Below are 16,175 nucleotides of genomic sequence, written 5' to 3'. Positions count from 1 at the left end.
CAGGTTTAGTAATTCCTGGTGTACCTTTATTGGTTCAGAAATGCAAAAACTCTGTGACAAATTTGGAGGGCATTTGGTCCATCCTGAACCTCGGCTATTGACCGACTTCACTGAAAGCCTGTCCAGTTTATTAATTTCAAGTCTTGAGGTCATAACTAAAAAAAGTAACTATTAACAAAAAAAGTGTAAAGAATAATAAAAATGACAATAGAAATCCCTTTGAAAACTAAAGTAAACAAAACATAGGCATTTTCATATTTTCACATGGCAATAAATATGGACCATAGACTTTCTATCTGTACAGAGACAATTTATCTAATCATTTAATCACTTGTATTATAAAAAATATGACTTCAGTGCAATTTCCCTGCAAGGCTCTTCACCGAAACCTTCGTCTCTTGTCTCGTTTACCCTCATATACAAAGAAAATCTTCCCGCTTCTTTAAATGCCAGATCATTTGAAACAAAAATCTATATTCATAAAAAGAATTCACAGCCTTTCATCTTTGACACTTCAAGCAGTAAATCTGGACAGAAAAAGGCACACATCACTAGAATTTGCGCAATACTGGACAAGAGACGAAATATTGGAATTACTCTCGATTTAAGTTTTCATCTTGGTCACTTAGAAATGTATTCATATCTATACTTAATGTTTTACAAGTACAAGTATTTTTTTGTTTTTTTTTACATATACATATTCAAATAGATATATTAAGATTGCAATGTCAATTAAGATACAGGAAGGACAGACGTGATCGATTTACAGAAATATTTTTTCCAAGAAAAAAAAAAGTGCATCATATTACAATCTTGAATATTGCAGAACAAACATTTACCAAGTTACCAATAGTATTGAAAATGTTGTATATAAAAAATAAGCGCATTACAAAACAAAACAATAGTAGTATTAGCAGTAGAAAGCATTTCACCATTGTGCACAGATGCTTTTAAGTGCTATCTGGATCGCCTTCCTGGCTCTGAGGAGCACTGGCAGATCCTGAACATCCTTCTGAAAAAGAGCCACGTCCCCTGAGTGGCGCCGCTATAGGCTTTTCTGTCTCGCGCAGCTGTCTGGTTTCACGTGAGGAACTCGCTCCTTCCCCCTGCGAGATCCTCTCGGCTCCTTCATCGCTGTGTGCCGCAGCTTTTCTGGATGTTTCGGGACCCAAGGTGTTAGTCTTTGTGGCGGAGCTCAAGTCACCATATTGCTTTCTGACCTTTGTAGTCAGTTGCTCCCCTATACCTTGCTGTAAAGGGGGGAGTTTGGGTAACGTCGAGCTTGTACTGGGACAAGACAGGTCAGACCGATTGGCTCCCTCGTCTTGGCTTTTTGTCCTGCTGTCCGCCAGAGTTCTTTGCAGACTGGTTTCTGGAAGCGAGATCCATGGGTAATCCCTCCTGGCGAGAGAAAAAGGGGAGTCCTCTTTGGGAGAGGTGGGCGAAGGGGTGGAGGATGACTGTCGTTCCAGTTTAGGGCGTGATCGGGGTCTAAGCTGCACCATTTGGATGCCCCCAATGGGAATCATGTGGTAGGGCATGCGGGCTTGATCTTGGGAGTGTAAAGGAAGGTGGCTAAACATGCGGTCCACTGTCCGTGGTGTCAAAGGAGCGGGAGGGAAAGGCTCGCTTGGAGAGAAGCGTCGGGATGGGGAGAGCAGGATAGGATCTGGGGGCATACGCTCCTGTAGAGCTGGTTGAGTAGCAGGCTTGTCCTGTAGGGGGAGACATGGCATTCCAATCAAACTTCCATTCTCAATGACGCTTCATTTTTACACTACTTATGTCATACTTTTTGGTCTTTTTATGAATATTTTGTCATGTAGAGTAATACTCTAAAATGGCTTCTAGTGACGAGAATATGTAAAATTAAACAAAAGATTCAAATATTTCATATACACATTTTAAAATCAACCTTGTTGAAAACGGGAACATCTGAAATAACAATACGAGTACACTATTGTGAAAGAGTAATACAATGGGGGAATTCATTGTTTTAAATATTCATTTTCTGTGCGTTCATGTAGTGCATTGTTATGGAAAGAACGCATTTACAACATAACTTAGACATTTTGACTGGGTTGGACCGGATTCTTTTATTTGAAACATTGTTAGTGCATTGTTTTGATGCATTGCAAGATTTTCCTCATCAGTATATATTTAATTTAACAGCTTTAAAATAGTTTAATTATCATAACTTTCTTTTTGTTGACAAAATCCAAAAAAAAAAAAAACTTCTGTTGACGAACAGAACAACTCACTGACACTGCCATTGCCATTCTTAAGCTAAAGACAAAAAACAACAACTACAACAACATATGCCTATTGGAAAAACCTGCCTCTACGTACATTTTTGCACAACTCCAAAAGCATATACTACCTATAACATATACCTAATTCAATGCATTACCAGTGAAAAACACTTATTTTCATGCAGTTCCTTGCACAACATTCTGTATGTTATGACCTCAAACACTTTTACCATAGTGCATGATTTCTAAACTAATACATTTTGATGTTTGCATAACATAACTAGCTACATATGTGACTTGTGAAACTTGCTCTGTAGCTCAGCTGGCACTTGGGATATGGAACACTCTGGTACGAGTCCCGTGAAACACAAGTCACAATAACAGAGCTCAAAGACTGAATGAGCTCAAAGCTCAAATGGTATGGATGGTTTAGCAAATGCGTTTATATCTTACGTTTGCCTTTGCTAGGTAGGGTTTAGTTACGTATAGTAGGTGGTACGCTACTTTCAAGCACGGTTTAAAACTGTCACTTTGACCCACCTTTAGACCCTCGGTAGCTGGTGAGCCAGGCTCCCAAAGGAGCCCTGCGGGTGAGCTGTGCGGTCGATGCTGGGGCTTTAGAGGCGTAAGAGAGCAGAGAGCTCTGGCACTCCTGTACCGCGCAGGGGATACTGGCCGCAGAGGTGAGAGGGGCCTGAGAGGGGAGAGGGCTCTGATGGGTGACGGGCCCCTCTCTGGGGAGGGAGAGAGATGACGGTTAGGTGAGGACAGTTTAAGCCTGGGAGACAGGCTTCTAAGAGGAGAGCCCTCACTGCTAGGGGAGAAGTTCCTCGGGGAAACCTCCCAGCCCTTGCGAGAAAACAACGCCCTCTTGCTGCCTGGAGACGCGGCTCGCATGCCAGGCCAAGGCCTGTGGGGTGAAGAGTATTCCTCTTTTGCTTTAGGATCAGAGGGCTCAGTCTGTGAGCCTTGGCCACTTTCAGAGAGGTCACCTATGGATTGACGAGTATCAGTGGAACAGGCTGAAGATGGTTCATCGTGGGAAGAGAACTCCTCTTCCTCATCATCTTCTGCTTCAGAATCTTCAACATCAGAGAACTGGTGCCCCTCCTGGTCTTCTGAATCACACACTTGCTCCTCACTGCCCCCTGTTGGACAGAAATGGATGTGTTCATTTAGCAAAGGAGTCAACACACAAAAAAAATAACTAGATACAAACTCAAAAAGACTGGGGCTAGTTGTCAAATTTTAATCCAGTGAATATTTTTAAGGGTAGATTCATTTTTGTATAGACATGTACATTACCATTCAAAGGATTGCCAAAAGACAAAAATACAGTAAAAATTAAGTAATATAGTGAAATATTTTAATGTGTAATTTATTCCTATGATTTCGGCAGCAATTATTTCAGTCTTTAGTGTCACATGATCATTCAGAAATCCTTCTAATATGCAATTTTGGTGCTCAAGAAACATTTCTTTTTAAAGTTGAAAACAGTTGTGCTGCTTAATATTTTTGTGAAAAAAAAACAAACATTTGTTGCTTTTGATCAATTTAATACAACCTTGCTGAAAAAAAGGTATTAATTTCTTTAAAAAAAAAAAATCTTACTGACCCCAAACTTTTGAATGGTAATATTAAACATTTAAAAAGGCATGCGGCAACTTTTCCCAATTTGACATTTATGAAAAATTCCCTTATCCCCGAGAACACAATTCAACCCATTGGTTAAAATACATCATTATATAGTTGACATTTGTCTGAATGTATAGTAAATGTGGTTTTATTGTGTTCAATTGTTCATCAAACAGCTACAGCAAAAATTGACTCGAAGCCCTTGTGACAACTTCCCCATATGACAACTAGCCCCGTCTCCTCTCATAAACTGTACATAATTATATATTATCCCGAAGGAAAGCTATATATGACACTGAAATGCAGCGGAGGGGGGGGTGGACATTTGTTTTGAGTTGTCTTTAATTCATCAGCTACATTTGAAATCTAGTGAATGGAGTGCGGCTGACTGAAATGTCCTTGGAACTCTTAGATGCACTAAGAATGAGAAATGTCAAGAAAGAGAAATGTCGAGAGAGAGAGAGAGAGAGAGAGAGAGAGAGAGAGAGAGAGAGAGAGAGAGAGAGAGAGAGAGAGAGAGAGAGAGAGAGAGAGAGAGAGAGAGAGGAGGCAATTTTCACTTCTGCTTTTATATAAACACGATAAAATGGAGGTCAGTCTTGCTTCTCTTTATGGCAAACTATTTTCATTGGCAAGTCTGAAAGTACACTGAAAGGTTGACATCACTTTTGCACCAATGAAGCAAAGATAATATATAAAAAAACATAGCTTCAAAATACATAGCTCTGGTAGAACATATTCTAGAAGAAGTCTGTCACCAAAAGGGAAAGCAATCTCAGGGTTTGAAACGTATACTGCGCTATTAACACAAGCCGTTTACATTTTTAATGTGTGAAGCATTATATGCATGTAGTTCATATGTATGTGCTGGACCATGCCTAAATGTAATTTCTCACTCATGTAATATAAGGAATCCTTATTGAGAAACGTGAAAGATGCTTTGAATGATCAGTTCACACACCCACTGTCCATCAAACCACGTCTCTTTTTGGCAACCCTACCTGCTTCCTCAGTCTCCAGCTCATCCACAGATGATTCGGACACACCTATCTCCAGGCATTTCTTACCGTGGGCCTTGGACTTCATGTGTTTGGTAAGGTTCCCTTCAAGGAAAAGGTATTCTCAATGACACAGAATACAAAAATGATGTAGAAAAATGAATACAAGAATTTTGTGATTAAAAAGATAGGTACGGGAAAGTAGGAGTTTGAAAGAGATACGTGCCTACCTTTGGTTTTAAAGGCAAAGTTGCAGTGTTTACAGACGTAGGGACGGACATCTGTATGAGTGCGAATGTGCTTTTTTAGCATGCTGGGTTTCTTGCAGCGAATCCCGCATTCCCCACACACGTATTTCCCTCTTCCCCTACCCCGAACATACACATAGTCCTCATTTGACTTATACCTGCTCAGGTGAAAGAGAGAGGCAGACAGACAGACAGACAGACAGAGAGGTAAATAAAAATAATAGATAAAAGATTTAAAAGGTTAACATTCAAGACGACGAACAATATAAAGATAGTCTCTTCACTTTGTCAGGATCCTCATGAATTTCCAAAACAATGAATCCCTGTTTATTAGAGGTATGGACTGACAGTATATATTTTAAGCATTTGTTAGTCCACCGATGGTCTAAAATAATTCACTCTCTGGCTCAAACTAGGTGTTTTTTGCTGGCAAGACAATTCCAACTGAGGTCAGAGAGCTAAAACTGGCCATATTTAACAATACATAAACTCCATATTAAGCATTTACTGTAGGTCTCTTACATAGTTTACACAATAAACAATGTACTGCACATGAGATTTCAGTTGTATTTATTTGAAACAAAAGGACATTATTATTTATTCTAAAACAATCAGGAATTAATAAAACATAGCTATCAAAAGTAAATTAGGTTAGAACCAGAATCAGAGAGATGAGAGAGTAAAAGAAATGTTACATTGAGACCAAGTATGCCATCTAACAAACAAAAATGAATTTGGGTTATTAATCTTAATAATAATAATAAATCATTTTATTTTGTTGCAGTGTTTGTCTTGTTGCTAGGCTGCTTTTTATGTTGTACTGGACTATTCTTCTAGAGGAAACATTAACATAATCTAAGATAATAAGATGATGTGAAATTAACATTTAAGTTTATATATTTATTTATCTGATATAAGCAGCCATTTGATAAGCTGTAAACTGTAAAGCCAGTCAGTTAAAATAAACCCCTTTTAGGTGATATAAGTCAAATGGTAAAAATAAATGACTTTATTTGTAACATTTAAATGTAAAATGTATAATAGATAAAAACAAAGTATTACAAAATAAAATAAAAAAAGATATAATTTTAAATATGATAAAAAATTATATTTATTTATTTTCTATTGTGTCAAATATTATAAATAAAAATAAGTATACACATTTTAACATTGCAGACAGAGAGAACATATTAAGGTAAAACTGCATTGCTGACTGATAGAGTCTGAATCCTCATCTGTTTTATAAGCCTGATGGCAGCAGGATAGGATGTGTTTGGGTAGACAGCATATTCATTTTGAAAAATGTCTGTAGGCTTTCATGAAAAATGTAAAAATGGATGGGGTGGAGAGAAAACCCACTTGCTAAACATCGGTTTCTAGGTAAATCAAAAAAATCTAATACACTCCATTTTACAGGACCCAGCCTTCATTCGGGATACAGCAATCAGAGTGACACCATTAAAGTCTTTTAATATACGAACACACCTATCGACTATTTTTAGAAAGGTATCTTTGAAAGGGGGCTGGTGACTACAGAAAAACCTGGTGCCTTTGATTGTCCTTCAGTAGCATTGTGTTCTACTAATGAGGAAGAAAGCAAACAAATACTGTTATGAGAGGTGCAAAGACAAAAGGGTGCTGAAGGATGTGAAAAGTTTTGGAGACAAAATGGAGTGTGTGTGTGAGACAGAGTGCAGAGTCTGATGTGATTAGGGAGAGCGTGGGTGTGCAAGGCGGAAGAACCGTATGAGCAAAATAAAGGCAGTGAGAGAGACAAAGGAAGCAAGGATAAAAATGCAGGCTGTGGTGAGTTGTTGCCGCAGTTTAAGCACTCAACCACATTGAGAGCCCCGCATAAGCAGATGAATGCAAGACCCAGCTAATGAATCCAAAGCTTTTGATGTTTACAGGTCAGCTCTCCTGTTTATTATCTATTCATCCATCAATCCGCTGTCCTTTCATTTTTATACTAAAAATGATATTGAAAATCTTGGACTGCACGATTGTGACAAAAATCATTGTTGATTATTTCCATTGATAATGTACACATGGCTATTAATTTTTATTAACAGAATTTACATTAACATTTACTTCATGTGATATTTTGATGATCTCATCCAAACACCAAATGAAGTTATCACTGCAAGTTTTCACTTTGATGTTGCAATTCAGCACAAGTACATGAACTCACAAAACATCAAAAAAAAAGCTGTCTATACATTGCAAAACCTACAAAAAAAAAGTGTTATTTTTAATAGTGTTTTTTGTCAATAGTGTTTTTTTTTTTAGTGTTAAGTAGTGTTTCTAATGTAAACAATAATTTTGATTAGTTATTCTTATCATTCAAGGTAAAAATGTTGTTTTACTCTTTAACTGTGCTATGCAGATATAGTTAGTACAACACTAATGAGCACCCGCCATCAAAAATCAATCTGCAGAGCTACCAAGTTATCAGCACTCTTTCTCTCTATACACTCCATCCAAATTCATACCTTTGAGCAAGGTGTGAATTCAGCAGACAACTGAACAAGGCAGGATAAATGAAGTCTCTAATGGTTCGTAGTCTTACCTGTACTACCATGTCTTTGTCTCTCACACAGCAAATAACAAACAGAAAAGCTCAAGCTGAGAGGCAACTGTACTATAATTGGCACTAACAAAAATGCAATTTCATGGCGGGGAAGATCATGAACAAACTGCACTTTTAGTACTCTTTAACATGAGATATTTATATATTATTACATATATTTAACATATCTTCACTGTAGGGTGGAAACCTCATATCTCCATTTTTTCAATGATCATTATTCCTATTGATCACCCAAATATTTAACCGATGAAAATTATTAAAAAGAGGTATTAAAACTGTCAATAAAACCTCATAACTCCACCCCGCCTCTATCGTGAATTAAGTGCCGCACTAGGTCAAATATTTTCAAATAGTACACTTCCAATAACAAGCTATTTCTTCCAGTAAGCATGAGTGCAGCATGACAAAATGATTCATTGTTATTTATGTAATATGTTATTGCTGGTAGTTCATAATGTAGCTTAATTACATGTAACTCTTAACTACTGTATCTTAACTGGACAGCTACAGTTCCAAAATAACTCATAAGAATTTACTCACCCGCCTTCAAAAATGCAAATACGATTTCGAGCTGCCTCACTTTGTTTCGAGGCAGCGGGCACGTCATCAGCACTCGTCTTATCCTTTTCCCCTCTTTCATTTGGTGGTTCCTCTTTTACTTTGACGGGTGTGTTGGGTGGAGAGGCACATACCTACACTCCAGACAGACAGGCTAATTTACCAACACTGTAGTACATCAACACAACACTTACAAAACACATGCTAGATATCAAAATGCATGCACTTTCAAACTTTCAATATAATTTTTCGTATATAATTGTATCACTGAGATTTTTTTTTATATATTTTTAAATGAAAAATTACAGTGATGTTTACCTCTGACACATTGGTCGTTTTGCTGTCAGTAGGCACCAGCTTGTCAGCCGTTGGTGTTGGAGCTGTAGCCATAGTGTATGTCTCAGCACTATGTTTCTGTTTGGAGCGCAGCAGAGAAAGTAATATTTTGGTGGACAAGCCAGGTATATTGGGGTTATGCATGCTTACACTCCATGAGGAATAGACAGAAGTTGAATTTCTATGTGTAGATGGGGTGGGCTTTGTGTAATTTAGATAGCACCAGCTGACAGATGTAGTTGTATGCAAACTGGGGTAAGAGGGTTCCACAGATCTCTCAGGACTTGTTACCCTTGGAGTGTACCGGTGTCCTGCCTCTTTCATTCCCTCCTCCTTTATGTTTTCAGTTTTCTGTTGGGTTAAGTCCTGCTTGCTAAACTTTTCAGTTTCTATTACTTCTCTTGGATCGTTGTCCCTCCCTGCTGTCTCCATGGTTAGCCTCTGCTTATTTTTTCCCTGACACACCTCCTGAGATTTCTTGTTACATTTGTTATCATCATTTTCATTGTCATCCTCTTCTTTCTCCTCCTCCTCCTCCTCCTCCTCTTTCACCCGTTTTTGGTGCCGCTGTGCCTCTAAACTGAGTTCTAGACTGCCTGCAGGTGACAGCATTCGCTTACTTCCTCCAGCAACGAGCTGCCCAGAGCAGTCATCAGATGATGTTCCTGCTCCATGCTCAGGAGGCAGCGGCAAGGGAATATAGTTTTTGGGAATAGGTGAGGGAAGCCTAAGGTAAGATCTCTGAAGCTTGTCTTCCTCTAGCTTACCCATGACGACCATAGCTGTGCAGCAGACTGGATGTTGCGTTGTGGCTAAAATTTGTGAGATGGTTGTATACATGGCACTAGCATAGGTGGGAATTTGTGTCTGTAAGCGCACAGGCACAACAAGAGACACCACTGGCACAAGCTGTTGAAGGCAAGGAGCAATCACAGGATGGGGACTGTGGCGAATGGCTAGCTGCTGTTGTGAATGACCGGGACTATGCAAGGAGGAAGGTGATGACCTAGACTCCCTGAAAAGAGGCCCTGAGGGGACCTGAATAGTCAGACCACCTGGCATGGGAAAGCAAACATCCTGAGCAACATCACTTGATTGTAGTGGGAAAAAAGTGGTGAGTGGCTGAAGGGGTAGTCCAAGGTGTTCTACATACTCTATGGGTCTTGGATGTAGCAGAGGTGCCTCACTGTGAAGGAAAGCTTGCTGAAACATCTGGGTGGAAACAACCGCAGAAATTGCTGTAGTGACTGGGAGGAATCTTGTGAGCTGACTTGGGGAACAAAAATCAGGATTTGCTTGTTGTAGGGGGAAAACGGCTGGTGGGAGGGCAAGAGGAGATTGAAAAAGCTGCAAGGTCTTCCCAATATGCTCCGAGCTAAGCCTAGAGGTCCTGCCTCCCATTCTATGCTCTGTGATTGTGAAGGGAGGATGAATTGGGTATGACTGGCAAACAGCAGAGACACCAGGTTTAGTAGATGGCTCCTCCTGGTCAGGCTCACCAAGGGTTCCATGCTTCACCAAGAGACATTTCCTTCTCTCCTTCCAAGTAGCAGAAGTACGCTCTAGAGAGAGGGAGCCATAGTCAAATGACTTACTTCTTGTTTCTTCTACATGTGCATGGTGTGAAGGACTTGCAGATGCTTGTTCAGACGTTGAACGGCGCATTTCTCTGTGAGAATGATGGTGCTGATGGAGACTTGATGGAACGGTCAGCATGTGAGACCCTTGGGAGCTCCAGGTACCACTTTGCATCTCAGAGTCTGGCCTTCCTGATTCCTCAAAGGATGCAGATCGACTGGAGGCATGGGCAACATTGCTCTCTTGGCTTGGGCTATGTGGCAAGGATACTGACTCAAAGCTAGATTCTCCTGATGATTGGGTTGCCTCGGCCAAACGGAGGCGCTTCTTCTTTGGCGGTAGCTTCTCTGCAGGGAGCTGAGACAGACTTTGGCTACGCTGAGGCCACTGGAATTCCTCCACCTTCTCTGGTTCTTTTAAGATGTACGTGTTCACTGGATGAGAGACTGTCTCTGTATCTGGCTCCTCTGTAACCAGAATTTCTGGCACTTGAATGTTGGGTTGACGGATTAACCGTGATGTGAAGGTTGGTTTTGGCTCCTGTGATGGCTCATGCTCTGGCTCTGCTTCCTGATTTGCCATTGAGATGTTTTCCTGTTTTTCAAAGGATCTGGTATGCTGGATAACAGAAATTTCTTTCCATTGACTCCTCCCTTCTAGTTCACTCTGTGAAAGACCACAAGGTGCGCCCTGATTATCAATACTGCCTAGCATCAATGGAGGCTGGGAACTGAATGACACAGCTGTTGGACCTGGACTGGGAGGGTCTTCCTCAAGACTTTCCTCTTTTTTTTTCCTCTTGCGCACAGCCATGGCCATGGCTTTGAACTTGTAGCTCATAATCTGTGGCTGATTCTCAATAAAAGAACTGCCTTCCTCACGCAGGCCGTGTGGAGATTTACTCATACATGCTAATCTGTGTTCTGCGTAAGAGTCATGCTTCTTCAAGCGAGCATCAGACATTTCATTCTCATAAAGGTGGAATTCCTTTTCTTGCCGTTTTCCTGATTCTGTTTCTTTCAAACTAGAAGAAGGATCTACATTGTCTATAATGAGGTCCACCCCAACTGCCACCTCAATAGCAGGTTGGCGTCGTAACATTCGCTGATGCGGCCCAATCCTCATTTCAGCTGCTATGGCCTGCTGATCATCAAAAGAATGACTGAGATGAAAGTTGTGTGAAGGTGTATCTGAAGTATTACCCGAAGATGGCACTGATTGACTCCTATAGAGAAGAGCACTGGAGCTCTGACCAGCCAAAGTTTCTATTTGAGCCAAGTATGAGCCAGGTAATTCACCAGCAAAACTACCAGGAATAAGTTGAACAGCAGAGCCACAAGAGCCTGGGGCATCCACTTTAACACAGGGTTCTTTGGGTGAAGAGAACTTGACTGACTCAATGCTACTTCTTCTAGAGAGCGAGGAACGTCTTGGTTTGACACTATCAATTTCACTTGTATCCACCACAGCTTCATTTATAGTGATTAGATTGGTTATATGCTCAATGACTTGTGTCTTAGGAACAGGGAAAGGGATTGATTTTTCCTGTTGACCTGAAGATGATGATAATTGCAGTTGTTGATGTGGAATTCTTTGTTGTTGTCCTAGTCGTCCATACTTTCCTAAAATTATCTCAGCATATGTTTTAGCACTGGCATTTGGCGGGCTCACTTGGGAGAGCTCAGCACTCCCAGAACTGGAAAAATAGCCAGATTCTGTGCTCCCCTTACTACCAGGACCCAGTGAGGATCGGGTTTCATCTGAAGATGTTCTGGGAGCTCGCTTCCTCTCGCTTAGTCTCATTGCTAGCCTTTGCTTGACTGCCTGTGAATCCTCAGTTTGGGGACCCTCTTCTATGAATGACAATTCCACTTTGCAACTTTTTTTCAGAGTTGGCCTACCATGTGAGGTAGATGGTTGGTGTTGCCCTGTCTCGTCCTCAGAACCTGTACTCTCTCCTTCTGTACCCTCTTCTTGATCATCTCCCAATGCTCCACCTTCTGGCTCAATAAAACTGGTCTCTTCACGACTCGAGGCCATGCCTGCTTTTATTCGATGTGCATGAGATTTGCGGTGTTTATACAGGTTGCTTTTGGTCTTGAAGGAGAAGCCACATGGAACACATGGATAGGGTCTCTCTCCTGTGTGGGATCGGATGTGTTTTTGGAGGACGCTAGGCTTTGCACAAGGACGGCCGCAGTATGTGCACACATATTTCCCTGGTTTTTGGGGTTTGCGTTCTCGTCTACATGGGGTGCCTTCCTGTACTTCAACACTAGGCAGAGATTGAGTATGATGAACATTATGAATCTGGGGAGATGGCTCTTCTAGGGCAGTACAGCTGCTTCGTGAAGGACCAGGTACTTCTGAAAGCTGCCAAGATAACCCACTCGCCTGTGACTGATGCTGCTGCTTCTGCCTTTGGAGCATTTCAAAGTGTTTTGGCTGCCTGTGTTGAAGGCGGCCATGTGATCCATGGACAGATTGCGAGGTAGCTTGTTGCTGTAAATGAGGCAGCTGTGCTGCTAACAGAGACTCTGACAATGGCTGCTGTTGCCCACCAGACCGCTCCACATCGGTCGACTGCTTTTCCTCTGCCTCCATAGGATGTGGGGAGGAGGCCTCAAGGATGCTATGGGAATGCTACTTTGAGCAACAATCTGATAAACATCATTGCATCAATACTCTTCCGATAGGAAAAAGTCTTTACACTCGCTTTAGGGGGCTAATTGTATTATGCCATAATTAATGTAAGATAGCGGAAAGTGTCTTAACTGACAAAGCCATAATTAAGCAGTGTCAGTATGCAGCCGCCATAAATGTGAGTGCTGGTTGTGTGCTAAATGTCTCCTCTCCTGTTCACAAACAGGCTTGGTGAAATTCATCATTATGTGTCTTTTGGGCTGATGCCTGGCAATGGGGCTTGACAAAGAATGTCTCAAGATGCTTTTGAGGCACTTTCTCTGCTGACACGTGAATAATTATTCAAGACCTATTTGTCTCCCGTCTTCAGCTTGTCACATGTTAGAACTTCACTAGCCCTGCAGAGGCACAGAAACATAAAAAGAAGTGGTTAGTTGTGATAATAAACAGTATTGAGTTAGCTACTGTATACAAAAATGATTTCTGAAAAGAGAGAATAATTTGCAAATCATATATCCATATTCCTGATTCTAAACTTCTAAGGAAAGAATATTGGAGAAATACTTTTTTTTTTTTTTTTACAATATTTTTACAATAAAACAATTTTTACAATAAAACAAATATATTTTTTTTACAATAAAACAAGCTACTTAATTGATGATAAAAGCTTTGAAAGTAAAAATCAACATGATTTTATAATAACAACAACAACAACAACTATCCCACCCTTACCACCTTGCTGTCACAAAATCTTTCAGAATTCTACTGAAATGTTAAAAACACAAAATCCAAACAACACCAATGAAAAACAATAAATTCTGAGCTCTGAGATTGATAGTCTGAACAAAGCAAAGCTCTAAGTGTAAAGTGATCCAAGCTGATGTAGAGCCAGTGATTTCAAAATGATCTCATAAGCATAAACAAGGAAATTGCTAAATTTCATTGACCTATAGTATTTCTCTTTTAAACTTCCAAGCTGTTCCTTGCACACACAATATGAGACTGGACATCTAACCGTAGCTTTGTAAAAAGCGGTTGTGGCAAGTTGTTGTCATCCTTTCAGCAAAAACAAAAACAGGAATGAATAATAAAAAAAACATAGATTAGAAGCTAATTTTGTCTATGTACATAAATCATACAAGAGACTATAAGACATCAGAAGTGCTAGGGAGGGGCCATCTCTTAAGTGTACTTCATAATGAACACTGTTCTTAAAACTGGTCTAATTCCTTACTTGAGGGACAAAACACTTGCGCCTTTAATCTATTAACATGATGTCTTGAAATGCACTCATAAATAGCATTGATGTTAATCTGCCAGAGGGAGTTCAATGAGCAAATTAGACCATATTTTAGGCTACATATTCAGATGGAAAACAAATCCATAAACAGTAGTTAGTATGGTTTATTTTTTAACATTTTGCGATTTCTTAGCACAAGAAAGAAATTGTCAGAAAATATGATAATTTTTTTATATATACAGTACCAGTCAAAAGTTTGGAAACATTACTATTTTTAATGTTTTTGAAAGAAGTCTCTTATGCTCATCAAGCCTGCAGTTAAAAAAAAAAAAAAAAAAAAAAAACAGTAATATTATGAAATATTATTACAATTTAAAATAATGGTTCTCTTTTTTAATATATTTTAAAATGTAATTTATTTTTGTGATGCAAAGCTGAATTTTCATCAGCAAGTACTCCAGTCTTTGGTGTCTTATGATCCTTCAGAAATCATTCTAATATGATTATTTGATACTCAGTTATTATCAATGATGGAAACAGTTGTGCTGTTAATTATATATTTTTTTGGAATACTTTTTTCAGGATTCATTGATGAGTAAAACGTTAACAGCATTTATTCATAAAAACAGCATTTATTCAAAATAAAAACATTTCTAACAATATAAATCGTTACCATCACCTTTTATCAATTTAACGCATCCTTGTTGAATTAAAGTACTAATTTCTTATTAAGCAGCACAACTGTTTCCAACATTGATCATAAATCAGCATATTAGAATGATTTCTGAAGGATCATAACACACCAAAGACTGGAGTACTTGCTGATGAAAATTCAGCTTTGCATCACAAAAATAAATTACATTTTAAAGTATATTAAAAAAGAGAACCATTATTTTAAATTGTAATAATATTTCATAATATTACAGTTTTTTTTTTTACTGCAGGCTTGATGAGCATAAGAGACTTCTTTCAAAAACATTAAAAATAGTAATGTTTCCAAACTTTTGACTGGTACTGTATATAATTTGGCGTTTGAGTTTCTGATTAAACTGGCAAATATATTTTTCTAAAATAGTATTTGAGTAGTGTTGAGATCTTTTCCAGATAAAATATCTTCAAGTTTATCCCATCATTTTTAAAATTTTGTGAGATTTACGATTTAATGAGTTTGCCAATGAGGTAAAAAAAAAAAAAAAAAAAAAAACACTTCATTCAATATATATTTATATTAGTAGCTTACACAATTTTACTTCCAGTTTAATATTAGGATTTTTAATTATTTTTTCTGGAAAACATTTTCAGCGAGGTGCCTTACATATTTTCCAAATATATATATATATATATATATAACCTACAGCTTCTTAGCTTTCATTTCTTGGTGTTCACTATGGAAAAGGCAGTGAGCAGAAAACAAAAAAACTGAAAAAAAAAACTGAAAAAACTTGACAGATTCTTGACTGAGTTTGCTTTCTTAAACAGCTGCTGCTGCTGGCTGAGTGATGCGCAACAATTTAATGAGCTTTCTCAGAGTAGAGGTAGGCTTTGGTTACACAGTGTTTTATCAACAGCAAGCAATTATTGAAGATACAACACTAAGACCTTCATCATTATCATGACATAGGTACATATTTGACTGCAAAAGGACTGAACCACAAATTTATAATGAATGCATACGATTTGCACAGGTTTATTATTGTGACTGTGGCGTGCAGTGCATTATAGAATTACACTGCTTGTTTGCTGGAATTTTCATCTGGATTGATACATACAGATGTAAACTAGAAGGGCACAGAGACAGGAGAGGAGACAGTGTTGTTATCACTCCATAATGGATGTCCATACGTCAAAGATCAGTGTGAGACACAGCCTAATGACCTCTGACACGGTACTGATGTGGCTCTTAAACAGGGCGATTAAGAGGGTTTCGGATGGGAAGAGCACTATGTGAATTATTCATTGCTGTCTATGCACAATGTACTGGACTAAGGGGATGCCCAGGCATTACAGCATTTTCAAGTAGTCTATAGGAAATACTGAAAGGAAGTTCACACAGGCTCACACTCTCACACACACTCTCTCTCTCACACACACTCTCTC

General features: G+C 39.1%; 1 protein-coding gene across 1 annotated transcript in view; it reads right to left on the bottom strand.

The window, feature by feature from the left end:
• Nucleotides 1–16,175, bottom strand: part of hivep3b (HIVEP zinc finger 3b) — a 66,363-nt gene continuing 50,188 nt past the window's right edge. Inside the window, exons 2-7 of the mRNA XM_081389706.1 lie at nt 8,600–13,236; nt 8,264–8,415; nt 5,116–5,291; nt 4,889–4,990; nt 2,793–3,400; nt 1–1,715 (exon numbers count right to left, since the gene is read on the bottom strand). Of these exons, the coding sequence (XP_081245832.1) occupies nt 951–1,715; nt 2,793–3,400; nt 4,889–4,990; nt 5,116–5,291; nt 8,264–8,415; nt 8,600–12,799 (6,003 nt within the window). The 5' untranslated portion in view covers nt 12,800–13,236 and the 3' untranslated portion in view covers nt 1–950. The remainder of the gene's footprint in view (nt 1,716–2,792; nt 3,401–4,888; nt 4,991–5,115; nt 5,292–8,263; nt 8,416–8,599; nt 13,237–16,175) is intronic.

Source organism: Scardinius erythrophthalmus, assembly GCF_964197995.2.
Source record: "Scardinius erythrophthalmus genome assembly, chromosome: 16".
Classification (NCBI taxonomy): Eukaryota; Metazoa; Chordata; class Actinopteri; order Cypriniformes; family Leuciscidae; genus Scardinius; species Scardinius erythrophthalmus.
This window is presented reverse-complemented; position numbering and strand designations above follow the sequence as displayed.